General features: G+C 35.2%; 2 protein-coding genes across 4 annotated transcripts; both read left to right on the forward strand.

Moving 5' to 3' along the window:
* Positions 1 to 824: 824 nt before the first annotated feature.
* On the forward strand, positions 825 to 16,032 carry LOC143470017 (uncharacterized). Of its 3 annotated transcripts, none has more exons than XR_013119271.1 (22): positions 825 to 1,003; positions 1,608 to 1,754; positions 1,903 to 2,052; positions 2,378 to 2,440; positions 3,058 to 3,111; positions 3,412 to 3,477; positions 4,142 to 4,644; positions 5,782 to 5,875; positions 6,131 to 6,198; positions 6,402 to 6,519; positions 7,530 to 7,592; positions 7,848 to 7,912; positions 8,116 to 8,233; positions 9,244 to 9,306; positions 9,562 to 9,626; positions 9,830 to 9,947; positions 12,492 to 12,593; positions 12,944 to 13,194; positions 14,238 to 14,450; positions 14,537 to 14,617; positions 14,708 to 14,998; positions 15,226 to 16,032. XR_013119271.1 is itself a non-coding variant. In XM_076967853.1 (22 exons), the coding sequence occupies exons 4-22, from the start codon at positions 1,980 to 1,982 to the stop codon at positions 14,753 to 14,755; spliced, it is 2,226 nt and encodes a 741-aa protein (XP_076823968.1). In that variant the 5' UTR covers positions 865 to 1,003; positions 1,120 to 1,176; positions 1,608 to 1,754; positions 1,903 to 1,979; the 3' UTR covers positions 14,756 to 16,032. The 3 variants fall into 3 exon arrangements, 2 of the variants coding, with proteins under 2 accessions (XP_076823967.1, XP_076823968.1); XM_076967853.1 differs by adding an exon at positions 1,120 to 1,176 and having other exon boundaries at positions 865 to 1,003; positions 14,708 to 16,032; XM_076967852.1 differs by having other exon boundaries at positions 14,708 to 16,032.
* Positions 16,033 to 19,040: 3,008 nt separating this feature from the next.
* On the forward strand, positions 19,041 to 25,515 carry LOC143470018 (uncharacterized). The gene is made up of 13 exons (XM_076967854.1): positions 19,041 to 19,269; positions 20,379 to 20,531; positions 20,781 to 20,923; positions 21,260 to 21,415; positions 21,510 to 21,624; positions 22,140 to 22,326; positions 22,514 to 22,640; positions 22,796 to 22,906; positions 23,115 to 23,228; positions 23,420 to 23,603; positions 23,937 to 24,083; positions 24,379 to 24,491; positions 24,653 to 25,515. The coding sequence occupies exons 1-13, from the start codon at positions 19,125 to 19,127 to the stop codon at positions 24,893 to 24,895; spliced, it is 1,938 nt and encodes a 645-aa protein (XP_076823969.1). The 5' UTR covers positions 19,041 to 19,124; the 3' UTR covers positions 24,896 to 25,515.
* The last annotated feature ends 925 nt before the right edge of the window (positions 25,516 to 26,440 follow it).

Consider the following 26,440-nt stretch of genomic DNA (forward strand, 5'->3'; position numbering starts at 1 on the left):
TTTTCTTCAAGAACACTTGTTCACTATTGCAATAATACTTTAATATGCTCTTTGCTGTTTTATATGTTTTGATTATGGTGTGCATTGATTTTAATGCAGGAATTCAACCAAGTCATAAGTGACACTAATCAATGAATAGAGGCAGCACTGTCTGCAATACTGCAATGGATGGATGGTACAGTCATGATATTTAAGGCTTATCATTTGTCCTGGTTTAACGAGTTGAGTTCTTAAGATGAGACATCTTGTCATGACCAGGCGTTACTAGTTTATCTTTTACAGTAGTGGCTTTATTTTTCGAATGACGAATTATCTCGTGTTAAACTCAATCTCTGTAATTTGTATTTTTTGGTTTAACTCAAGTAACTACAGTTTTTACTGCGGCTTCAACTCATCCAGCTACTACCAACCATACCACATCCACATCTAGCAGAGGTCAAACAAAAGGGTTCTGCCAAAACTTGATAATGGGGGATTTCCCCAAACTCTAACCACATTTGAGTTTTGATAAGTGTTTCGCTACAAATCAGTTTGTTTTTGAAAGTTTTGAGGATGATTGTTGTGTCACAGTTCGCTTATCATAGGTGATCACTGACCAGTAAAGCTTTTGTGTGATTGGTCAATGGTCAGCCGTTGACATTTCTAGTTTTGCTGGCATGGGTTTCTGTTACAATCATGACGAAATGATTTACCTAAATGCATTCGTGTCTTAATCGATGTTTATAATGCAATCCATGTATATGTTTTTATTTGTCTATGTTTCTATTTTTGTCTATGTCTATGCATTACTGAGTGACAGTTTGATATTAATTAAAGATAGATTTTGTCATGCCAGACATTTTCTAATCAAAAAATTTTAAATAAAATTGTTGAAATGAATTTGAAAACATGAACCAAGAAGAAGAAAGTTCCCAATTTACTCATAATTCTTCTCTTGGGAGTATTGAACAGCCACAACACAGAGAAGCATCAGAAAATTTACCTGAACAACGAAGTCATCGTGGTGATTGTAATTGTTTATCGTAATGATAAGTTTTTTCTTAAACTTTGTAATCTCATAGTTTCAATCGTAGGATTTTATTGTATATTTTATTTATACTTATTTTTTAAATATAACAGGTTTACATAGAATTTATGTATTTCCACAATGTTGATGATTAGATTTTGCCTTATCAGGTCAGCAAACGTTTTTATACAATTCTTTGAACGAATCGGTTTATCAAAATTAATTATTGAATACATCAAGCAATCAGTCATCAATCAATTTATTAGTGCATGTATCAATTATTCTTTTTTCTTATTTTTTATCTTTTGGTGATGTGGCTTGAACATGCTGAAACAATGTGATCTAAGTTTTTTATATATATACATTTTATAGTTTAACAAATTATGTAAACTAACTGCATATGTTACAGTAAAAATTTCAGCAAACCTTGTTTACTTAAACTTTATGCTAACTTGCTTTTTATATTGGCCAGAAAGCTATCACAGGTTTAAAAGTAACCTTGTTGACGCTTCTACATATGGCCTTTGAGGATGGTTGTTGAAAATGTTGTTGCTGCATTTCTCCTGAAAGAAATCGTTTTCTGACTTAAATTTCATTTTAGTTGCAGGGAGATTGGATGACTTGCATCTTCAACATGAGGGAGGTGAGCTTGATGCAAGGAATGAGGATGTGGAAGATCAACAAACTGCTCTTGCTCTTGCTAGTCAAGGAGTTGGCCAGATTATAAGAGAAGCCGCGTCTTCTGGTGGTGAGTTAGTTTTGATTTTAATAGTTTAATAGTTTTTTCATGAAAATAAATTTTTAATTTCTGATTTATTTCTTTCATTAATCATATGTATACTCTATATACATAAACATAACTCATTACAGTTTAATGTTATGTCTATTCATTGCAGCAATAGCATCTGTCAGCATCGGTTCTATTAACGTCCAACTCACGCAAGAAACTCAGTTTCTAGACAATCGCCGTCACATGAATATAGAAAGCGGCCGTGACATCATTGCACCCGGTGGTGAAGTTTATGGGAATGTTGGTCAGTCTGAAGGTGAGCACATGCCGGTGTTATTTATATTTCATAGATCGGTATTATCAAAACCTGCTTTAAAATATTATAAACTAAAATAACATTCAGGAAGTGAGTCTACACTACTTTGATGAAAGTTAATTGCAGAATAAATTTCAAAGTTGTCATTACTGTGAAACAAGTTATTTAACCAGCTGGCTGATGTGTTTTTCTTGCAGTTTGTAGATTTTAGTATGTGTATTAGAACTTACAAGCGAAGTGTGAACAAGTAGCAGCTGGGCTTTAATAGTTATGCTTTGTTAAATGTTATCTAGTTATTGCTACTTACTTGTTTATAAATGTTTAGAATCAAGTGTTCGGAGACCTCATGTTCCAGACCAACCTGAATCTAGTAATAATCCTATGCAAGGTATAATTTATTATAGTCTAATAATCTGATAGCCTCTCAAAATTTTGATTGCAATTAACCCTAAGTGACCCACTTGGTTAAAGAAATAACAGCATTTTGTTAACTTGGAGAACTTCGCTATATAATTCGTCACATATCATAAAAAGTCTTGAATAGAATTATGATACTAACCATCAAGTAACATAAACGTAGTAGTCGGTGCCTACGTTAGGCGAGGAGGACAACGTTTTGCGCTCTGGCATTTTAATTCTATTTTGATAACCTATTGATAAGCTGGTTGGTTGGTTGATAGATTGGCTCATGATAGTATATAACCTATTGTTTCAAAGCTAACATATGGAGAGAAAGTTTTGTTGGTTTAAAATGAACGTCGCTAATACAACCCTTTTTATCAAACTTCTTTATAATAAATTGCAGTTTTGCCTGCGATTAATAATGGGACATGACAATTAGTGATTATGGCAACTAACCGCCAGCTAACAGCTAATGGTAAAAGAAAATCAGCTAGATTTGCTGCCCTAGCTATTACACAAATCTAGGTTTGATTGCGCTGCATATTTTACTTGTATTATCAAGGTATTGAAGTTATAAAGATGTTTATTACAATCTTTTTTCAGAACCATCTCAAAATATTCCACAACAGCCTGTAGCACAAAGCACTACTGTGCAAGGTATTAAATATTATGCAGACTACTTTTTAATATTTAATGATACCCGAGATTTTGGTTCAACCATCACGTCATTATTTTGCGAAGTGTATAATGTTGTAAGTTTAATGTTGAATATGGAATCGTTTCTAATACACTTGATGTAAATATGCTTTATCTTGTAGAAAATTGAGTGAAAAATTTCTTGAATAATGAAAATGTAAACGCCATTTTTTCGAAGCTTTTAGAAGATTTTTTAAAAACTTTTGTAATAAATAATATAATTTTTACCGCCAATATTATTCACCTGTTTTGTTCAAATAGGTAATTCTTCCACATTTTCAAATGTTCCAGAACAACCTGGTCCAAGCAATACTGCTGCAATGCGTGGTCAGAAATTTACTTTTTTACCATTCTGATTTTGAGAGATTTTAAATCAACTAAAATTTAAGTGCAGTAGAATTTGGCTAATTCAACTTCTTTAGGGGTCGCAGCAAAGCGTTGAATTGCCGAAATATACAAATAGGTGATAACACATAGCCACACACAAAACACACATTCACAGAAATAAAATGAGTACATGCACATGTATACGGTATAAAAACATGATCAGAATGGATTTACTACAAGCTGTATATTTATAACTATAACTCTCTATATATAACTTTATAACTCACACAAGTAAAATGAGTTCATCACTTGAGTTGTGTTACATCATAGCCTTCATTACTTTAATCACGTTTTCGCGAAGCTCATGACTAAATGCCTGATTAGACGAACAAAATGCTTGCCAGGGATGAAAGAAAGGTACCGTAGTAATTGAACTGTCATATTATGCAAAACCAATTAAATAAATAAACTAACAAACATTGAAAAGTACTCAATTCTGCCGGGACCAGCAAAACTGTGGTGAATTAGGCAAAATGTGAAATTAATTGAATTAAAGCCAAATCGGGCAAGTTCTACTGTGTTGGAAAACCTCTCGGTAATGTCAACTGGTCCTTCAATATGAACTGTGCTAGTTTTTTGTGCTTCATCTGTTGCTCATGCTCAGGTGTAGCCCAATCTGAGGTTCCTCAGCAACAGGGACAAGGTGGTTTTGTTGAAGTTGTCACTCAAAGTGAAATCAAAGCTTTTGGATTTACTGTCAAAGGCATTCCAGCAATATTTCTAGGTGGTGGGTTTACAGTTGCATTGATAATCGCTGCCCGTGATCCAAACACTCGGGCAGAGTTGGTGAAAGCTTTTATTCCTCTGGCTGCTGGGGCTGCTGCCAGCTGTGTAGTGACTAAAATTAGCCAAGGGAGTGTTTTGGTTGAGGTTGTTACAAAAGGAGCAGAAGCAGAAAGCAACTTGCTCAAGTCATATTCATCAGGAAAGATCTTGGATGGGTTAAAGTCGTATCTTTGGAGAGATGTTGATGATGATGTAAAAGCTAAACTTAAGGTTGACCTGATCACATGCAAAGTTATTCGAGCAAGTGAGGAAGACTTTGATGCAATCCGAAAAGAAGAGCTGTCTTTAAAAGGTCATTTCTTTCCTAAAGATGCTACTGAGGTATTTCCTTAGGTTAATGTTTAGCATCGCTTATTAACAAATGATCACGTTTCTTGCTTATCTATGACTGTGCTGGCGTAAAAAGTTACCTGCTTGTTTATTTTTGTTTGACAGAACTTTAGATCGCTTTTATGTCAAAATAGGTTTTATTCAGTTGATTATAAAAAGACAAAGGAATTGAAAATTTGGTAGAAAAAGCTGAGTATTGATTATTGCTGATTAGTAAATTTTTAAAATTTTGTGATTGTAACAAATATGTCGGCTTGATATTTTAAAACTTTATTTAAAATTTTTTTTAAACATATGTTTTAGGACAGTGGTTCTCAACCGGTGGTCCGCGGACCCCTGGGGGTCCGCGAAACGTTTTCAGGGGGTCCTTGAGAACTTCGAAATTTGCAACATAAAGTACGAGTTTTTAAAAATTTTTTGCTGTTTATCATTGCTTTTTGAAATAGGCCGGAACATTGGCTTAATTGCCTATTGTGATGGGACAATACGAAAGCTTATTGAGATTTATCACCCGCAGGGAAGGCCTATTGTGATGCACTAGATTGCGGATTATACGAGAAGACAGCTGGATACAGTGATTTTAAGTTGCTGGAGATTGCACATAATCGCTTTCTCAGTTTTAGCTTGTAACTAGCAGCTTGTTGTGAGCAAGGTATAGATAACGCTTTGAAATAAATAAAAAATATCCGATTAGTTTGATGTTATTGTGAATGAACAGCGCAGTTGTGCACCAAGACTATTAAGTAAAACTAAGCAAAGCAACATTTAAGTGCAGTCTCAGAACCCTTAGTTTGCTTAAACTTCAGGGGTCCGCCAACTGCTTTGACAGCACCAAAAGGGGACCGCCAAGATCAGAAGGTTGAGAACCACTGTTTTAGGAGATGTGTTGGGTTTCAAAAAAGGTCAATTTCTTTGTTTGTTTGTTTCTTTATACAGTAAAATTACTAAAAATGCAATTACTTGAAAATCACTTCTTGGGACCTGATGAAATTTTGCATGTCAACTAGACTTTCTCGTTATATGAAACCAAAGTTAAAAGTCTATTTTAAACCAAAAAGGACACATTTCTCTGTTTTTTATCAAAATTTTTTATAATCAGAAAGTGTTTTTTAACTTTTATGATTTTAGATCATCTTGAGTTCTTCCCCTGTTCTTCAAGATCAGTCCAAAGTTGTTACAGAGCTGTCTGCTTCAGACACAAAGACGTTACTTGTGGAAGAAGGTCTTCAGTTTTTAAATGTTTAATTTTTGGTTTTTTCATGTTTCAACTTTTAATTAATTTATCTGTACACTTGAAAATGGAGAAATTTGTGCAGTTATTGTGCGCAAAGGGAAGAATATTTTTCACTGGATTTAAACCTACTGTTCAGGTTGATTTTAGTTACAGTTTTTAACTCTGTAGATTTGTGGATATGTTTCTAATTTGCAGTAAGCTTTGCATGTAAATTACTGGTAATGCATAATGGCTGATTTTTAGAAAAAGACAAGCTTGTTGTTAAAGTGGTTGAAAGGCAAACCGGTGATGATCTAAAATCTGGAGAAATGGTAAAAAGTTTTGCAAACAAGTGTTAAAAATTCTTTTTATATGGAGTTTAAACTTCATGTTAAAAAGACATGCTAAATTAATTTAATCGAAGTTGACAAAGCTTATAATAAACTATTTGCTATAGAATGAAAATGCTTTTGTTTCAAAAACAATTGTTAAATATTTCCATGTGTTTAACATTTTGATGTCTTTCTATAAACAGAAAATATCACTCGCAGAAGCAGAAGCAGATATTCCATCAAAGTCTTTATCATCACTAATAATGACTCCTTACTTACTTACAAGACATAAAGAATCACAGAAATTGTCTTCCTCATACGGTAATATTTCTAAATGATATATTTGTTGTTTTCTTTAAATAAAACTGTATAAGTGTCTTTTCTGACAAGTTTCCAAAGATTTTTAACTATTTATCTTTGGCAACACATGACCCATACACTAATCTCACATTGCGGTCTGCAGCATTAAAGACCAAACTAAAATGAATGAAAGATTGAATAATACACATCGCTTGTTATCAATATTTTAACAAACTCGCAATTGAAGATTTTTAAAAATTTGTAAAACAATAAAGTCATGTATTTCTTTAGTATTTGAACACTATTTTAGCATTTGCAGAAAAGATAGTTTTCATACACACAGATTATCAAAACGTTGTGCAGAAAACAGCATGTGCTAGATAACTCAGCGATCAATCAAAAAACCTTTTCTCGGATTACAATCCTTTCTCTGTCACCACAAAAGAACTTGAAAAAAATATTGCTAGATAGAAACCAGAATGGAAAATGCATTATTTTCCCTATCAGCAAAACTCAGGTGTGTCCCTTTCACCTGAACAACCACCTGGCCAGCAAAAGCTGAATATTAAGTGAGGCGTAAAAGAACAAGTCGACCACGCCTGCCCAGTTTACCCCTGAGTACCTCTGGACAGGACAACAAACAAAAATTGGCTACAAGAAACAGAATAACGCTTCACACGTTGGTTATGGTCATGTGACTTGTAGCTCAGGAAAGTGTCTTGGCAATAATGTTATGTCACTAAAATGTCATCAGAAGGTTGCGATTTGTGATTAAACAAGGATCAAAGAATGATTGCCGTACTAACGTTTCAGTCTTACTATTTCCCACCTGATTAATAGCTAATTTGCTTGAAAGGAACTACAACTAATTGTTTATAAGATTTATTTTCTCGTTATTATAATTTACAGCGTTTAATTTCCTACGGCAATATTTGCCTCCTTTTAGGCAAAATTATTTTATGCCATCGATTAAAATATTTCACTTTATCTTAACATCTTTTAACTACATAACATAATTTTTGCTTCAATAGATCGTTTTGAGATGACAAGTTATTCATTTGCTTCAGACACAAAGGCGTTACTTGTGGAAGAAGGTCTTCAGTTTTTGAATGTTTAATTTTTGGTTTTTTCATGTTTCAACTTTTAATTAATTTATCTATACATTTGAAAATGGAGAAATTTGTGCTGTTATTGTGCGCAAATGAAAGGATATTTTTCACTGGATTTAAACCCACTGTTCAGGTTGATTTTAGTCATAGTTTTTAACTCTGTAGATTTGTGGATATGTTTATAATTTGCAGTAAGTTTTGCATGTAAGTTACTGGTAATGCATAATGGCTGATTTTTAGAAAAAGACAAGCTTGTTAAAGTGGTTGAAAGGCTAACCGGTGATGATTTAAAATCTGAAGAAATGGTAAAAAGTTTTGCAAACAACTGTTAAAAATTCTTTTTATATGGAGTTTAAACTTCATGCTAAAAAAACATGCTAAATTAATTTAATCGAAGTTGACAAAGCTTATAATAAACTATTTGCTATAGAATGAAAATGCTTTTGTTTCAAAAACAATTGTTAAATATTTCCATGTGTTTAACATTTTGATGTCTTTCTATAAACAGAAAATATCACTCGCAGAAGCAGAAGCAGACATTCCATTAAAGTCTTCATTATCACTAATAATACCTTCACCCAAACTTACAAGACATAAAGAATCACAGAAATTGTCTTCCTCATACGGTAATATTTCTAAATGATATATTTGTTGTTTTCTTTAAATAAAACTGTATAAGTGTCTTTTCTGACAAGTTTCCAAAGATTTTTAACTATTTATCTTTGGCAACACATGACCCATACACTAATCTCACATTGCGGTCTGCAGCATTAAAGACCAAACTAAAATGAATGAAAGATTGAATAATACACATCGCTTGTTATCAATATTTTAACAAACTCGCAATTGAAGATTTTTAAAAATTTGTAAAACAATAAAGTCATGTATTTCTTTAGTATTTGAACACTATTTTAGCATTTGCAGAAAAGATAGTTTTCATACACACAGATTATCAAAACGTTGTGCAGAAAACAGCATGTGCTAGATAACTCAGCGATCAATCAAAAAACCTTTTCTCGGATTACAATCCTTTCTCTGTCACCACAAAAGAACTTGAAAAAAATATTGCTAGATAGAAACCAGAATGGAAAATGCATTATTTTCCCTATCAGCAAAACTCAGGTGTGTCCCTTTCACCTGAACAACCACCTGGCCAGCAAAAGCTGAATATTAAGTGAGGCGTAAAAGAACAAGTCGACCACGCCTGCCCAGTTTACCCCTGAGTACCTCTGGACAGGACAACAAACAAAAATTGGCTACAAGAAACAGAATAACGCTTCACACGTTGGTTATGGTCATGTGACTTGTAGCTCAGGAAAGTGTCTTGGCAATAATGTTATGTCACTAAAATGTCATCAGAAGGTTGCGATTTGTGATTAAACAAGGATCAAAGAATGATTGCCGTACTAACGTTTCAGTCTTACTATTTCCCACCTGATTAATAGCTAATTTGCTTGAAAGGAACTACAACTAATTGTTTATAAGATTTATTTTCTCGTTATTATAATTTACAGCGTTTAATTTCCTACGGCAATATTTGCCTCCTTTTAGGCAAAATTATTTTATGCCATCGATTAAAATATTTCACTTTATCTTAACATCTTTTAACTACATAACATAATTTTTGCTTCAATAGATCGTTTTGAGATGACAAGTTATTCATTTGCTTCAGACACAAAGGCGTTACTTGTGGAAGAAGGTCTTCAGTTTTTGAATGTTTAATTTTTGGTTTTTTCATGTTTCAACTTTTAATTAATTTATTTATACATTTGAAAATGGAGAAATTTGTGCTGTTATTGTGCGCAAATGAAAGGATATTTTTCACTGGATTTAAACCCACTGTTCAGGTTGATTTTAGTCATAGTTTTTAACTCTGTAGATTTGTGGATATGTTTATAATTTGCAGTAAGTTTTGCATGTAAGTTACTGGTAATGCATAATGGCTGATTTTTAGAAAAAGACAAGCTTGTTAAAGTGGTTGAAAGGCTAACCGGTGATGATTTAAAATCTGAAGAAATGGTAAAAAGTTTTGCAAACAAGTGTTAAAAATTCTTTTTATATGGAGTTTAAACTTCATGTTAAAAAGACATGCTAAATTAATTTAATCGAAGTTGACAAAGCTTATAATAAACTATTTGCTATAGAATGAAAATGCTTTTGTTTCAAAAACAATTGTTAAATATTTCCATGTGTTTAACATTTTGATGTCTTTCTATAAACAGAAAATATCATTCGCAGAAGCAGAAGCAGATATTCCATCAAAGTCTTTATCATCACTAATAATGCCTTCACCCAAACTTACAAGACATAAAGAATCACAGAAATTGTCTTCCTCATACGGTAATATTTCTAAATGATATATTTGTTGTTTTCTTTAAATAAAACTGTATAAGTGTCTTTTCTGACAAGTTTCCAAAGATTTTTAACCATTTATCTTTGGCAACACATGGCCCATACACTAATCTCACATTGCGGTCTGCTGCATTAAAGACCAAACTGAAATGAATGAAAGATTGAATAATACACATCGCTTGTTATCAATATTTTAACAAACTCGCAATTGGCAGATTTTAAAAAATTTGTAGAACAATAAAGTAGTTTATTTTTATAGTATTTGAACACTATTTTAACATGTCATGACCTCGAAACTTAAACACGAAATTCAAGTAACTTAGGCTTTATTAAAAACAGAACAGAACAGCCCTAAAACAAAATATAATCAGTTAGGAATTATATAGTACTTATATGTACAAACTAGCAGTATTGAGCAGTCGACTCGCCGACACTGCGCTTATAACTGAAGGACGTTCTACAGATGAGACCAACACAATTAAGGTGGCGTGATTATGCGCGAGACATACCGGCGTAAACAAAGGAATGTCACCACATAACATTTGCAGAAAAGATAGTTTTCATTCACACAGATTATCACAACGTTGTGCAGAAAACAGAATGTGCTAGATAACTCTCAGGAATGGTTTTCTTTATTAAACGATGAGAGTAATTTGTATCATGAAAATTGATACGTAAAATTAAATCGCACAAGTTTCGATTTTGTTGCATTTTCATTGTCATTTACATAACATTTATGCTCAGGAAAAGTAGTTGTTCAGTTTTCACTTTGCTTTTGGTTGTGTAGTCAACCTTTGGCTGCAGCAACAATTTTTGACGTTACAGAAAAGTAGTCACTCCTAAAAGTTCTTCAATTTTCTTTCATTCTTTCTTCTTTCCTTTGATTAACTAAATTTTCCAACAATTATGGTTTTAAGGATATGGTTCATTGCAACAAATGAACCATATTATGAGCCTCAGCGATCAATCAAAACATCTTTTCTCGGATTACAATCCTTTCTCTGTCACCACAAAAGAACTTGAAAAAATATTTCTGGCCTCGATAAACACCAAAGGGAAAAGTCGACGTCACAAAAACCATCCCCAACTTAGACATGACTCATAATAACAATAAGCATGGACCACCACAAAGAAGCCGAAAACAGATTATCTGCTGTTCCTTACAGTCACATAGCTCATCAACTGCTGATAAATGACAGACCGCAAATTAAATAAAGAGGAACTCACAAGACAATAAACGAGAAACCAAAACTCGTTCACTAGCTCCGATGATTTCCAACTTTTCAATCGAAACGAACCAACAACAGCCATGAAGCAAAAACTGGCAAAGCAACTGGCTTACACAGGACCAAAACCACTTTGGCAATAAAACTATAACCTGGGCCTTATTTCTATTCAGTGTATGCCACTGACACATCAGGTCCCCAGAATCTGGAAAAGAGGAAAAGTGTTTGACATGCTGAAGTTGAAGAAAACTGCAGCACACCAGAAGAACCATTGACCCATATCCCTTCTGTGCTCCCTTTTCAAGTTGTACGAATTGCTCCTGTTGGCCCAAATCCAACCCATTGTTGAAGAACCACTGTCAGTTGACCAAGCTGGTTTCTGGCCTGTTGTGGACAGTTTTAAAGTTGACACAACATATTGACGATTGATTAAATCCAAATAAATTTTCGCTTTCATCGATCTCTTGGTGGCATATCAGTCAATGATAGGGCTTTCTTGAAAATAGCCCAAACCAAAGGAAACTCAGCAAATGCTCCGACATTACTGTCTATTCCCAGAATCAGCAGTTCTTTGTAGAAGTGAATGGAAAATGAAGCAGGTGGAGGAACCAGAAAACTTGACTTTCCAAAGGATCAGTGTTTGCTCTGTTACATCTACACAATCAATCAACTGTTATTCCCAAAAATCTGCAGCTTAATTTCTGACGATTTATGCATCGTTACACTGTCTAGCTTGACCACCAAAGAAACCAGAATGGAAAATGCATTATTTTCCCTATCAGCAAAACTCAGGTGTGTCCCTTTCACCTGAACAACCACCTGGCCAGCAAAAGCTGAATATTAAGTGAGGCGTAAAAGAACAAGTCGACCACGCCTGCCCAGTTTACCCCTGAGTACCTCTGGACAGGACAACAAACAAAAATTGGCTACAAGAAACAGAATAACGTTTCACACGTTGGTTATGGTCATGTGACTTGTAGCTCAGGAAAGTGTCTTGGCAATAATGTTATGTCACTAAAATGTCATCAGAAGGTTGCGATTTGTGATTAAACAAGGATCAAAGAATGATTGCCGTACTTACGTTTCAGTCTTACTATTTCCCACCTGATTAATAGCTAATTTTCTCGAAAGGAACTACAACTAATTATTTATAAGACTTATTTTCTCGTTATTATAATTTACAGCGTTTAATTTCCTACGGCAATATTTGCCTCCTTTTAGGCAAAATTATTTTATGCCATCGATTAAAATATTTCACTTTATCTTAACATCTTTTAACTACATAACATAATTTTTGCTTCAATAGATCGTTTTGAGATGCCAAGTTATTCAATTGCTTCAGATGAAGTGCTGCAGTGGGAGTTGAACTGCTTCGCAGTTGTTGAAAATATTAAATTTTGCAGCCTACGTAAGTTACAATCAGATGATGAACTTCTTGGGTATCTTCGCCAAAGTTTAAGTTACAATTACATAGTTGCGCATAGTGATGGTAGCGATCATCCTGGTTTTAATTCGTTATTATGATCGCATAAGCAAAAGTTTGTCATTGATGGAAATTTAAGTAAAGGTCCCATTGCAAAGTCAATTAATTTACAACATTGAACATTTTTTAGTTTTTTTTTGACATGCCCTCACGTCATCAACATATGGATCGGGTGTTTGCTTGTATGATGATGTTTTATGATGCAAGCTCTCCTGCATTTAATTTGTTGTCTTGGGTCGTGCAAGTTGCAATGAACATTTATGTTTATTTTAAAGATGATCCATCTAGATATATTTCGCTTTTGGCTGAAATCTTCAAGCGTAATAATGATGACCTGATGGGAAAAGCTGTGCAACTATTTCCGCGATCGTTGAACTTGAGCAAGGTCGAGTTCTCTTGGAACACTACTGACGCCTTTTGTGAGATTCTAAGAAAGCAAAGTGAAGAAATTAGAAGCCTCAAACTATGCAGCTGCTTCTCCGACATTGGAAGGATTATTTCTGCAATCATAGAAATGCCGGGAAAGGTTGGTGTGGTCGTTTCTAAATGTTGTTTTCACTAGAAGAAGTAAAATGACATTAATCGAATCTTTATATTGCATGGATGACATCACAATGAGAGTTTTAGCGTTATGGTTAAAATCATCCTGGCGTTGGCCTGCTGTGTGAAGTCAACCAGATGTCTTGTGCAACTTTTTCAACTTTACCGGGCTATTGCCCAAAGTAATCAGTATAACACAATTTTTAAAATTAAAAGAATCGAAAAAGATTCTACTTTATACTTGTTAAGTTATTTTCAGTTTGTTATTGGAGAAGTTTGCAGAAAATTATTAGATCATGATGTACAAAAAGCATCCTTTAGATCAGAGGTCGGGAACCTATGGCTCGCGAGCCAGATATGGCTCTTTTGATGACGGCATCTGGCTCGCAGATAAATCTAAGCTGGCATTTCTTAGCACAATTGTTACGAATAAAACTTTTCTGTTGTTTGTAGTTTTGTAATTTCTGTACCATGCAGCACCAGAAATCGCATTAACAGTAATTAGCATGTTATTAAAGAGTAAATTCAGCCATTTACCGTTGTCTAAAATAGTTGGTTTTGCTTAAAAATGCACACGTTAGTTGCATTAAGGGTTGAAAAATATTATATGGCTCTAACGGAAATAAAAATTAACAATATGTTGCTTTTATGGCTCCTTCGCCAAAAAGGTTCCCGACCCCTGCTTTAGATCTTGCTAATTTTCTGTAATTTGATAAATTTCAATTTTTTTATGATTCAAAATAAAATGTTTGTGACTAATTACTAGAAATTAAAGCTTGCAACAAATGCTTTAATGTAGTTTTAGTTGCTTGATGTGTAGTTAATGCTTGATGTTCAAATTTCATAGCACATCACAATGTAGTCTGTGACATCACAATATAGTGAGCATGTCGTAATTTTAACCAGGTTTATGATGCATTAAAACTTACTGCTCAAAAACAGGTTTGTGACAAAAGCTCGATAATTAATCTATAATATTATGCTTCATATTGTCAGTTGTTATAGAATTTACTGTTATTGCGCAACCAGGTACAAACACTGGACATCAGCTACAATATTCTTCCTGGTATTCCCCCGGCATTCTTCTTTGAGAAAGTGGAGAGTGTCACCATGCAGGGATGCTTTTCTGATGAAACTGAAATTGAAGAGATGAAACTAAGAGGACTGAATAGAAAGCAAGATGCAAATGAAACCCAGAAAAACATAATTCAAAAAATTATTGACCAGTTACCAAATGACTCGGTATTGCTCATATATATTGCTGCCACGTTGGTGTAAGATTCAATTTTGCTGAGATAAAATTTTTTAATTAAATATTTACTTTATAGCAATTAGAAGTGAGGCTTGGTCTTGATAACGAACATGAATGGATCATCCTCCGCCCTCATACACAAACTGAGAGCTCGTTGGTAAGAAATTGTTGCTTAGACTTATTTCAGTTTTCATTTTGGCTTCCATACAAATTAATGTTAACTTTAATTTATGATTTATTTATTTAGAAGCATGGTCGTCCCCCAAAACACAAAAACCGCTGTGTGTGTGTTTAAAAAGAATTGGACTAGAAATCGTTATTTAGTCGGGGATCGAAATCGAGACCTAACCGACAGTAAGGAATTTTAAAGTGCCTGGAAATCTAATCAAAAAAGCAGAAATATCAGATCTGTGCCAAAAATGATATTTTTTCTGCAAAGATTGTGTTGTTCATCATATTCTTTATGGTATTTCGTTTCAAAGTAGATTAGCTCGTTGCAATTTGCTGTTGCAGCTGTCATTACTGTTTGTTGCTAAACGTAAGTCTTTCGAGCTGGATTGCAGGAAAACAAATCCTTATTCTTAAATAATAATGAAATAAATTGAGTAATTAAACAATTGATGATTTTATTCTGTACAAATTGCTTGTTATATCATTCGTTTTAAATTTGACAAGTTTGCTTTGCGTGCGTAAGGCCTCGGATCTGCAGGTCAACTTGACTTGAGATGCACCAAAGTGATCTTGATATATGTTCTGGTCTACCAGGTATTCTCGTCTGACCCGTGTGTAACTAACCGAGCATTCCAAGCCTATATGAACCAAAATTATACTCACGAGAACTTCCTTGTTTCTCATTCTTACATCGGTGCCTTTGGCGCTACAACGGCAACCATGCTTCATTTTATCGACCGACCTGTCTCCTTTCCGACATGAACGATGTCATGTTCCATTGTCCACATCTACTTTCGGCGACTCAATTCCAGTCAAAGACGCGCACATTTTTGCCGACTTGGACAAGCACTTCGGGCGTCATTTTGAGCCGCCTACACTCTACGTAGCACAAGTAGCTAACACTTTGACTTTTGACCGCTTTTAGTCTTAGGAATAGGAAAGATTTATTTCTTGCAACGCTGTATGCAACTTTTGCTTCTGTTGTGCTTAGGGCCGGCTTGAAACCAATGCGAGCGATGCAACCGCTTTGGACCTCGCTTGCTTAGCACAACAGAAAAGTAACAATTTGTATTTCACAAATCGCACTGTTATTTCTCAATTCGTTCTCGTAAGAGAAAACATATCACAAAGCATTGCTTTGATCGGAGCTGATAGCTGATGTAAAGGGATGATATCCAGCTTACGATATTATTAAGTTAAACATCGGCAAGGATCTCCACGCTTGCTAAGACCTGTCCTGTGCTTGTGCTTTAACTGAGAGCAAATACCGACCTTTTTTCCATTACATTTGCTTGAACCTGATCATAACCTTATACTGTAATGTATTCTATTTATACTTAATCATCGTTTTCTACGCTGTACATTTGATATTTATTCAACATTGTGCAAAAAGTAACTGTTGCAACATTTGGTGTTTGATAGATCGAGTGCAATGTGAAATTACACACCTATATCGTATTGGAAAGTGTTTGTAAGATGTTTGAGATTTAAGTTCTTTTTAGAACAAAATTTTTGTATTCATGCTTTGTTAGTGATTGACAAGAATTATTTCACACAAAACTTTGTGGCGTGGTTATTGAGTAATTTAATGCTCGAACGAACCTACCGCATTACTAACTGTGGTGTCTTACCAGTCTAACTTGCTAAATGTCTTACCAGTCTCCGAGCCAGCACACAATAACAACGCTCAGAGAATTTTAATTCAGGTCTTGTTAGCTTGCTTGGTATTATACGACTCAGTGAAGTGATGAATTGACGCTGCAAACTCGACAACAAAAGTAAGTAATGAGATTATTAATCGGCGTTCGCACACTCCTAAATTACTAAAGTCCCAAACCAGTTACTGACAATTTTGCGAAGTACCCGAATTCGATTGCCAAATTGATAATGATAACTAGCTGGGAGCGTATAACTGCAACTTATCACACTCTTTGCCATGGGTCTGGCGCCAATTCGTAAATGAATGCAAATTTCCTATTAAACCAAGTGTTACTATAACTCTAACCAGAAAAATGTAGTTGTAACTCAGTACGTTAAAACACAGCGGTTCGGTGGCGTAACAATTGCAGCACCTGGGTTGTAGAAATGTGGCCTGGGTACAATATCCAGTGGTGGCACCGTTGTAATGTTGTAACTGCCTAAAAACGAACCTTTTCCAAGTCAGTGTTGCTGGTATAGTCACAAATTCGCCCAATACAATATTACAAAAACTTAACAAGAAACTTGAGTCGAAATTAAAAGTAAGACCAGCTCGTGCGGTGAGAAATCATCGCCAAGTTAAGTCAAACAAAAACTTTTTTCATTTCTAGAATAAACTTTGTGATGCCTGGTCATATTTGGGGCCACCGCTGTCCTATGTAAAACGCATAGCCTATAGTTTTTAAATGCTGGGTCTAAAAATTCCACAAAATAAACCTTGCTAAAAACACACACACCGCAAAAATGTTTAGATTCTGCTTTGCAAAAATCCTTTTTTCAAACGTCTTGAAATGAAGTACATTTTAAATTTTTATGTAGCTTACAATAGGGAAAGTTTATGCTGCATAATTTTGTCACGTTGTATACTTGACTTTTAAGACTTTCTTGGTAATATCTGACAAGAAGTCGCACGCAAGAAAATATGATGAACAATAATCCTTGTAGCTTGAATGTAGCTTGAATTACTTTAAACCAAATCTTCGGAGGCTGTAGGTAAGCTGTAGGCAGGAATGTATTCGGGTGAGGGAGGAAAAAGAGCTTTGTCCTGGTCTTATGCATTTGCTTTGCTAAGAAATTTGAGAAAGCTTTATGCTGCAATTTACGTGTTATGCCGGTTTTAAATGGAAAGACAAGTACAACAGCATGTTTCTAATTGATTACAAAGGATACATGTTTTATAAGAAACTGCAAAAGTCAAGCTAAGAAACTCTTGTTTTGGAAGTAGCTTTGGGAACGGTACCGGTACCTGTCAAAAAATGTACCGACTGCTAACGGTACCGGTAGGCTACTTGATAAAATACACTTTCAAAATAGTAGTAGTAGTAGTAGTACGGTTGGCTACTTAGTGTCATTACTTTTTGTAACTAAGTTGTCCATGCTCGAAAAGAGTTGAAGTTCTCTGAGGCGACACGTCATTCTTCCTATCGAAACAGCAAAATCTTGGTCAATCAAAGCTACACGTTTTACAGCACGGCAGGTGGTTTGGGAATCACCGGCTGCTTTTGAGAGAGAGCAATTCACACGATTATAGGATATTTATGATGTTAGTTAAAACAAAGAAATTTGGGGTCTTCCTGACATTTACTTGTACGGGGCAATTTTAATAAACGTTCTTCTAACTTTTCGATGAGGTTCCAACATAATTTAATGTAAAAACAAAGTATGCTTAATCAACGTGTGAGTAATGTAATTAAAGTTTTTATGCTATGATAATAAACCTTGGTCCTGGACGTTTATTGGCAATGAATTTTATTTTCTAAATAATGATCTCTTGGCAAAAAATAAACAATATCATGACGCTTTGTCAAAAATATCGTGTCTAAGAAATGCAGATATACGATGTCTATGCGCCCTACACAACCTCACGTGATTGCGATCACACGCTTGGCATCACATGAAAGTTTGTTTACGTTCATGTTAAGCAGGAAGCCGGAAACTGGGGAATCTTGTTCATGGCATTTGTTCGTGCGAGACTTTACCGCCATTACTTGCAGACATTTTAGATTGTTTTATATTTAAACTAAATGTTTAAGGCGTCTACATTACTATGCTATGCGTGCATGTGTTAGGCTGTTATCTGTACTAGGCTATACCACACATTTCAAAATGAACTTGAATAACATTTCAAAACTTGAATGGGATTATTGACGAGCTTTATCAGTTTATATCCGCCCCGGGGCAAGATTTTAGATCAGTAAATTATGAGTAATTAATTAATTACCAACACCTAATTCTAAAGCGAGCACGAACATTTCCACAGGCGGGAGGTGCTAAAAAGTTGTTAGGAGAACCTAAGTTAAAATGAAATAGCCTAGACCTATAGATGACTGGATGATGAAGTTTTTAGTCTAACTAGCTACTCGCTAATTTATAGTAGGCACCTGTAATGGGCGATGCCAAAACGAGTCTAATGCAGAAGTGCACAACCACGTGATGCATTTGTCTGTTTGCATTTTAGGCCTAAAACTCTGCTGCTTTAGCCTAGTTATGACTTCATTTACGCTTCTACACTAGACCTGCCAAAACATTGTGCTTTATCATTACCATGCATTTGCATGCGTAGCATTAATTGTTAAAATTGCTATAGGCTACTGCCTACTGGTAATTTTCAGTCTGCTAAAAGTTTTGATTGGCCAAGCTATAGTTCTTTTATTTCTACAAGCAACGTATTTACAATGATAACTATTAAAAAATTAATTTGTTAGATTTCATTCGATTTCTTCCTTTAGGTGTACTAGCCTGTAGGCTTTGGATCAGACAAATACCTGAGTACTTCTGTTGCACACAAAGCAAAGATGAGAAGCTTCATCTTGGCTGTGGCTTGCTTTGCAATTGGTTGTTTAAGCCAGTCATGTCCGAACATCACTGGAAGAAATCTCACTCAAATGCCAGCGCTTGATCCAGTTCAGTTCAGCTATCACGTTGAAATAACTATTGAAGGTAGACAATAATATGGTTATTTTGTCGTTTAGATTTGTTGTTTAGTTTTACGCATAGTTTCACCTTGTCCTTTTTTTAAATAACTTTGTGCTTTAGGCTTGCACCACTCATTATATTTGAAAAACGTGACCTATTGTTTCAATTTTGCATGATATAATACCTATTTTGAATATTTCTAATCAACATCCAACCCAAACTTAATCTTACTGTTATGGATGAGTTCTAACAAATTTTCCCATTTATCTCGATGTCTTTTAATCTTGAACAACGTAGTCAAATTTGAGTACTAGTGAGATTTGTTTTAAAATACTACTACAATAGAATCTGCTTAATAAATCCACCGCTTATTAAATCCAAAATCGCTTAGGACGAAGGTCCTCCGTCCTAAGTGATTTTGGCGATTTCTTAACTAATATATAAGCTAATATATACTAATATAAGCCATTTCCTAAGTGGATTCTACTGTAATACTCACAGCTAGTTATCTTCGCTCTGGAAACAAAAATAGATGTCAATAAAAAATTATAGGCTGATAAAATTATAAAAACATGCACAACTCATAAACTTTGCATCATATTTTTTCATGCATAAACCCACGAAAATGATGAATATTAATTCATATCATCATCATATCATAGCCATGCTGATTTATTGAACAGTAAGCAGTAACAAACTCGTATTCCACCAAAATCATCATTTTGTCCAAGATTTTATCAAATCGATCAACTTCCACAAAAATAACTAACCTATTCTACCGATGTATTCACCATCACATTGCAAACTGGAAAGGTGTGATATATGCTTGTGCACTGAAGCATGTCACAGCAATAACTCACAGTTATATTCATGATGTGATTATTGACATTGCTGTGATTAATTAACTAAATATAACAAGGAGATAAAAATGTAACAATAACAGTGGGATTATGCCGGGGGCTCCGATCCTGATTTGACTCATCTTACTCGTAAAACCACCACGAAAAATGAGCTGTAACAATTTTTTGGACAACATTTTGAGCTCTTAACGACATTTGTACAATGCACGTACAACACATTTCCATCTTCATCGAATCGGTGTACAAGTAATTTCTTAAAATTAATGATCGCAGGATTGAACAAAACCTTGAACGGATACGAGTTTTATGACCTCGAGAATGAAACTTTATTTTTTTCCCTTGATCAAAGCAATGGAAGCTTAATGAGCCAGAGGGAAGTCAAAGTTGTGTATGACTACAAGCACAACCAGACCTTTTATGTTGATGGTAAGATGTTTATTGTGGTTGTGCATATTCTTGGATAATATTTACTATTGTGAAATAGTCCGATACATCCTTGGAATGGGAAAAGCATAAATTTACAGGTGGCCATATACATAATGCTTGAATTTCACCATTGTGTTCACCAACTGCAATGAAAGAATGAACATAGCACGTTATTTGTTCATGTAAGGTTTAAAAATTTGCTGAGTTTTTAATTTTTTACATGAAGCATTGCATTTATGCGTTTTCTAGATAACGCTTTCACGTGCAACGTTGGTGATTTGGACTCGTCGAAACCTCATCAATTTTCATTGTTTGGGGTCGGCATTGAAAATGGTCCACAAAATGTCACACATGCTTTCTATTGGAACGGCACGTACAACGTCACATACGAGGTGGCTAGCATTTTAAACGATGTTTATTTAATTTTTTTTTAACAGGATTTATTTGGTTGAAAATTGTTTAAGTCTGTTTTATTTTACATCTTTAGAGGTCAAATGCTTGCTTTTAACTTATTAAATTGTTAGCCTTAACTTACCAGTATATCCTGTAAGGCCTAATTGTCATGTGCGGTAGAAAGGTTAAAATTTCTGGTCACTCAACTTACAGTCTTAAGCAGAATGCTGGCAAAGATGTCAATGGACCTATTTTGCTGCAATTCACCTTCCAAAATTTGCTGAATAACTTTTATTAAAAATTCAACCACTTTAAAATAGTTATCTGTGTACCAGGGTCTAGATATAGTGGCTGGTATCACAACTGATCACTACCAGACCTGCGTTGAATTCGACGATGGCAACCTGACGTACCTGGTTGATGTTTACTTCAGTGTAGACACGTGGAACATGCCATCTGGGCAACAGTCTCCCGTTCTTCTTAAACTTAATGTGAGTTAAACTGCACCATGGTCTGCTTCAGGTTTTAAGTAGCACTTGCTAAGGTATCTGCTAATCGGTGGCAACGTATTTATTTTCCCCACAGGCAACAGACAATACCGGTGATCAGATGATTTACACTTACAAGTTCTCTGATTATCTATCATCAACCTCATTCAGGATTTGGAGGCCAAAACTTCCTCATGAAATCGTATGCCTGGGTAAGACGATTTCTTGGTATGTCAATGCAGTAGACTTCGATTATTATCACCATCTTGGGACCAGACCACTACGGTCATAAATGGTCACAATAACCGAAGTTGCTGTAGTGCTATTCATCCACACCAGGATCAATGCAGTTAAGCACAGTATAACAAAAAGCGTTAAATTTGTCATTTATTTCATTAACATTACCCAGCAATTTGGTGTCGATGAGTGAATTGAGAATATTCGTAGCACAATTGCCACTGTCACGAAAGCTAATTGATACAAAAAATTGAAAAAAAAACTGGTCAAGATATCCGAAGACTGATCATAGTAAATTGAGAATTGTACACAGCAATATCTGCGACTATACTAAAATGGTCATAATATAAAGCAAATGGTCATTCCACTGTATTACAAATCTAAACCCATAGCAAATGGATGACTATTGTTAAGCCGTGCTTAATGCTTATAGTAAAATAGTCAGATAAAAAGTCAGATATTTCTAAAATTCTTTCCATGACAATTCCAGGTCGAAAAGATGCTCCACCCAATCCATTTCTGAATGATGCTCCGTCATTCATATCCCAGGTAGAAGTGATAGAGCATCATTCGAACGAAATTTTTTCATATGAGGAATATTTCGACTACGCTCACAACATAGTATTGTTTAAATTCAACAATCGGCCCGGTGTTGCAGGACCATTAGCTCTATCATGGTGAATGGATTTTGTTGTATTAAAAATATATATTTATGAGGGTGAAGCGTTTTGAAAATACATTTATTTGTACTTGCTGTATATCGTGCAACAAACACTTCAAAATCTACGGCTCAGTTGCCACGCAAACATGCATAGGCTCTGTGGTTTAAACAAAAATGATATGTTTTGAAACATTTTCGTGCAGGACTCAGGACTTTAACCTTGGTCTGGCTTTCTTCACTAACTATACAACTGGTCAGTGCAGCATCAGCAACATCACCACTGACTCTATCTTTGACTCTGATGTCGCAATTGACACCAATACATCCAAGGTACGAGTTCAACAGTAATTTATTGTTCTTCATCGATGAGTTAGTGTTGTAGTTGTCGCACGACTTAATGTTTAAAAGGGAGATAAGGTAGAGAACGTAATGGCTGTACGTCGCATCTTTGCAATTTGATGCGGAGTAATTTGTGTCCTCTGCAGGTGAGGTTGATGAAGAGCTCAGAGATCATTAAAGAGGTGGATTTGGTCTACGGAGGAGTCGGACGTTTCAGCCACCAACCTGCCCATATATGGATTGCACAGCAACCTTTGGTGAGATTTAGTGAGATCGATTATCACTTAACTGTGGTTGAATTTTAGTTTCATGTCAAACATAAAGTGTTTCATATCACAAAGTTTTTGTGAACATTTCCACAATTTTGTGTTTCTTTGTTTGGAGATGAAGATTATCTTTTCATGCAAAAAAGACATGAAATAAAATGTTTAAACGAATCTAAACTTTGTTCTTCATATGATGAAGGTGTTGAACAATCATGGAAACAAAATTTACGAATATCAGAAGTTGTATTGGTCCGTTAATGAAGTGCACGGCTATGAATACCCACTGGGAATGGAGGCCAATATTATGGCAGAGGTGGTTACCAGCATAGCATTATAATGGTCATGTATTGTGGCTTGTTAATACTGGGGTTGTGTTGTGTAAGCACATTTCTTACCATACGTATACCCTGACCATGCATTAAGTCGTATGTTGCTGTAATTTACATTGTAAGCTATAACCTTTGACCTTTAACCTTGAAGCAACTAACGTTCTGTCAATGAAAGGTGAATGGAACAAATATGACAACAACAACACAAACACATGTATATGGTCAGATGGGTTTCGTTGACAACCTCGAAGTCTTCGATTACTCGTATTGTTTCGGTGAAGACCTGCGCAAAACAGTTGTTCTCAGGTTTAGCGCTGATTACTACGATCAAGCCTTTCAAAATCCAAAATCGTTCACAAGTAAGATTTTTTGTTAATACTTTTATGTTTTCTTACCATAAGCTAATCGCGTTCTCACATTGAAGTGTTTCTTTGTAAAAGTGACAAGTTCTTAACATTCAGTTCTCTTAAAACTGATAAATTGTCAGGCTAGGTTTGAAATCATCACTGAGTTTAACTTTAGAAAACACTTTCCTTGGTTCAAAGATATTTCAGTACACTGTAATATCAATTGTAACATATTTTTGATGATTTCAAAATCTCAAGCACTTTTTCAGTCACCAGTTACATTAAATTAAATTTCTAATTCTACAATTGCAATTGTAAACCATTTTCTATCGTCTTTGTCTCCAGGAGCGTTCCATGATACTGTTGCTAACAAAGCTCAAATATATTCACTGCGAGTCTCTCATGATCACCCCTACACCGTTGCCATGGACAACAGTGGCAACAAATATATGTACGTCTGGGCCACTTTGCTTGGCATTCCCGATGTACAAGGTGGGTTGTGTTGACTTTTGCGAAAACTCGTCACAATAAAGTTGACACAGCTACTTAAATTAAGAATAATCGTTAAATGTTGTTTACAATAGAAAGTATGACATTGTACGTCTTGTTGTCATGTTTTCGATTGCACGACTTGCTACCATGCTTATCGTGCTTTCGATTCGGCTGTCTTTGGTGTCATTAACTTGATATTTCTATGTCGTTGACATAACTTTGTTTAACTGAGTGTAATTATATATGGTTAAGACATTTCATGAATAACTCTACGTCATTGTTACATCACAAATAGGTAACTCTGTTGAAATGAAACCGCAAATCAACTTGACAACAGCGCTGAACAACCTTCAACAAGTTGTTGCCAACAACGAGTTGGAAGTTTCTTTCCACAATACGACAGGAGATGTAAGAAACCTTGCCTGGTAGAGTTAGGCTTGTTGTTGTTTAAAAGTTGATTTTCTTATTTTGTGGATAACGGTCGATTGATAACTTGCAGGAAATCACAGACAACGACTTAGATGTTAATTCTTTAGCCAAGTAGCCGGCAACTGTCTATTTTTATACAGGTCGTTCAAATGACCGCGCATGACGATTATTGGATGATGGAAGCAGACTTCTTCAACCCCGCAACCAGTCCAACCCCTACCCCCTCCCCTGACCCCAGTAACCCCAACCCAGGAGTGAACCCGGGGGCAGTAGCGGGCATTGCAATTGGAACCTTCGTGGCGGGAATGCTTGTCGTGTATCTGTTCTCGCTGTGGAAGGGTCAACGTCACAGGGGCCAGTTTGCTTACACAATGCAGGAATAAGGAATGAATCATGTCTGTGAAGTCATAAAGACTGCTGCTGCTTTCTTGTGCATTGTGAGATGCTTAATTCATTTCACAATCATTTCATTTTTCATATCATATATTCTGCGCTTCTTTGAACATGAATGTATTATTTGCAATTTGACGAGATTTTTACTGTTGGTAACTTTCACAATTGGCATAGAAGCATTCTTTTCTTGGGGTTAAATACTTCCTAGTTTTGCAAATACTGTGTTGCGTGTTACATAATACTGTATTCTGCCAATGAAGATTAGTGTTAAAATTGTATATACCATCATGCCAAGTAGTTGTTTTATATTAATTCGATGAAATCACGTGTTTTTACCCCTATATCATGTTCCTATATGTGCTTTTTTGTAACTATAAGTTCCTACTTGCACACTCACAGCATTATCACAAGACCTGTGTACACAAGGTGATACTGTGCACCACAAAAGATACCAAGTTTTATACAGAACTATACACACGTGACTGCTTGCACGCAATTTCCTGATGTTGTAATTTTAGTTTTAAAGTGCCGAAGTGTGTCTTGTAATTCATATTGAGTGGTTTGGTTCCTTTCAGTTCAATCAACGCTGCAATAAACCCGTGTAATCACTTTTCTGTGTATTGTGATGGTCTGTAGAAGGTCGCTTTGTTGAGTGTAAATAAAATGAACCCGGTTGTAAACTCACCAGTACCATTGTTTATAATTTATCTATGGTTTACTGTAAAAAAAAGAAAAAACACCGAAGTAAAATCGAGAAGACCCTACAGCGAATAGGTTTAATTTTTTCTGAGTCATGAACCTTTCAAAGGTTCAAGGTCAGAGCACGTTGTTACAAACCAGCCCTGTTGTTTGCGGCAACGGGCAGGATTGGACAATCGACCTTAAATCAGGCGCATATGTTAATCAAGATGATCTGCGCCTCTCGTCTCGTGCGCGTGACTGTAAAAAGGGAAAGCACCTACTTTGTAGAAAAATCCTGAAAATAGAGAAAACACCTAATTTCCAGACAAGTCTTTTAAAAAATGGGAAACTCCCATGGGTAATTCTAATCCATCACGTGACGAAGGGAGAGCATCTAAAGGCTGGTTTACACTACAGCACATCTGAGCACGAATGCCTTTTTCATTGGACAAAAATTGTGAAAACAGCGAGGATTTCCCTTAGGATCAACTGATTGATTTGAACTGAAGTAGCAAGGGTGAAAAATGTCGGTAGCATACTTGACAAAGATGGTTCGCTGCCGAGTTTGAAAGCTTCTGTAACGAAAAGTGGGTATATGGCACCTCAACTTGAGAGATTGACCCACTCCACTACAATGTTTGCTTGTTGAAATATTTTTTGCGGGTGATGATATATGAGTCTCATGAGGTCGTTGTCTGCTTTTCTCACCCTCAGACTTAATTGTTCACCTTGACGGCTTATTGTCTTGTGAAGATGACAATAAAGTTGTCTATTTTACCACTGAGCTTCTTCAAATTGAATTCAACAATGGTTTCACAGGAATGACAACTGTATAAACTGATTATATTGAAGTT

Source organism: Clavelina lepadiformis, chromosome 9 (genome assembly GCF_947623445.1).
Source record: "Clavelina lepadiformis chromosome 9, kaClaLepa1.1, whole genome shotgun sequence".
In the NCBI taxonomy this organism is placed as follows: Eukaryota; Metazoa; Chordata; class Ascidiacea; order Aplousobranchia; family Clavelinidae; genus Clavelina; species Clavelina lepadiformis.

Excerpts from the sequence above, each read along its gene's own strand:
- LOC143470017 (XM_076967852.1), top strand. The coding sequence starts at position 889 with ATGAACCAAGAAGAAGAAAGTTCCCAATTTACTCATAATTCTTCTCTT. Across the intron at positions 2,441-3,057 it reads TAGTAATAATCCTATGCAAG|AACCATCTCAAAATATTCCA; the intron begins GTATAATTTATT and ends ATCTTTTTTCAG. Across the intron at positions 9,307-9,561 it reads GGCGTTACTTGTGGAAGAAG|AAAAAGACAAGCTTGTTAAA; the intron begins GTCTTCAGTTTT and ends GCTGATTTTTAG.
- LOC143470018 (XM_076967854.1), top strand. The coding sequence starts at position 19,125 with ATGAGAAGCTTCATCTTGGCTGTGGCTTGCTTTGCAATTGGTTGTTTA. Across the intron at positions 22,327-22,513 it reads GGACCATTAGCTCTATCATG|GACTCAGGACTTTAACCTTG; the intron begins GTGAATGGATTT and ends ATTTTCGTGCAG. Across the intron at positions 22,641-22,795 it reads TTGACACCAATACATCCAAG|GTGAGGTTGATGAAGAGCTC; the intron begins GTACGAGTTCAA and ends TGTCCTCTGCAG.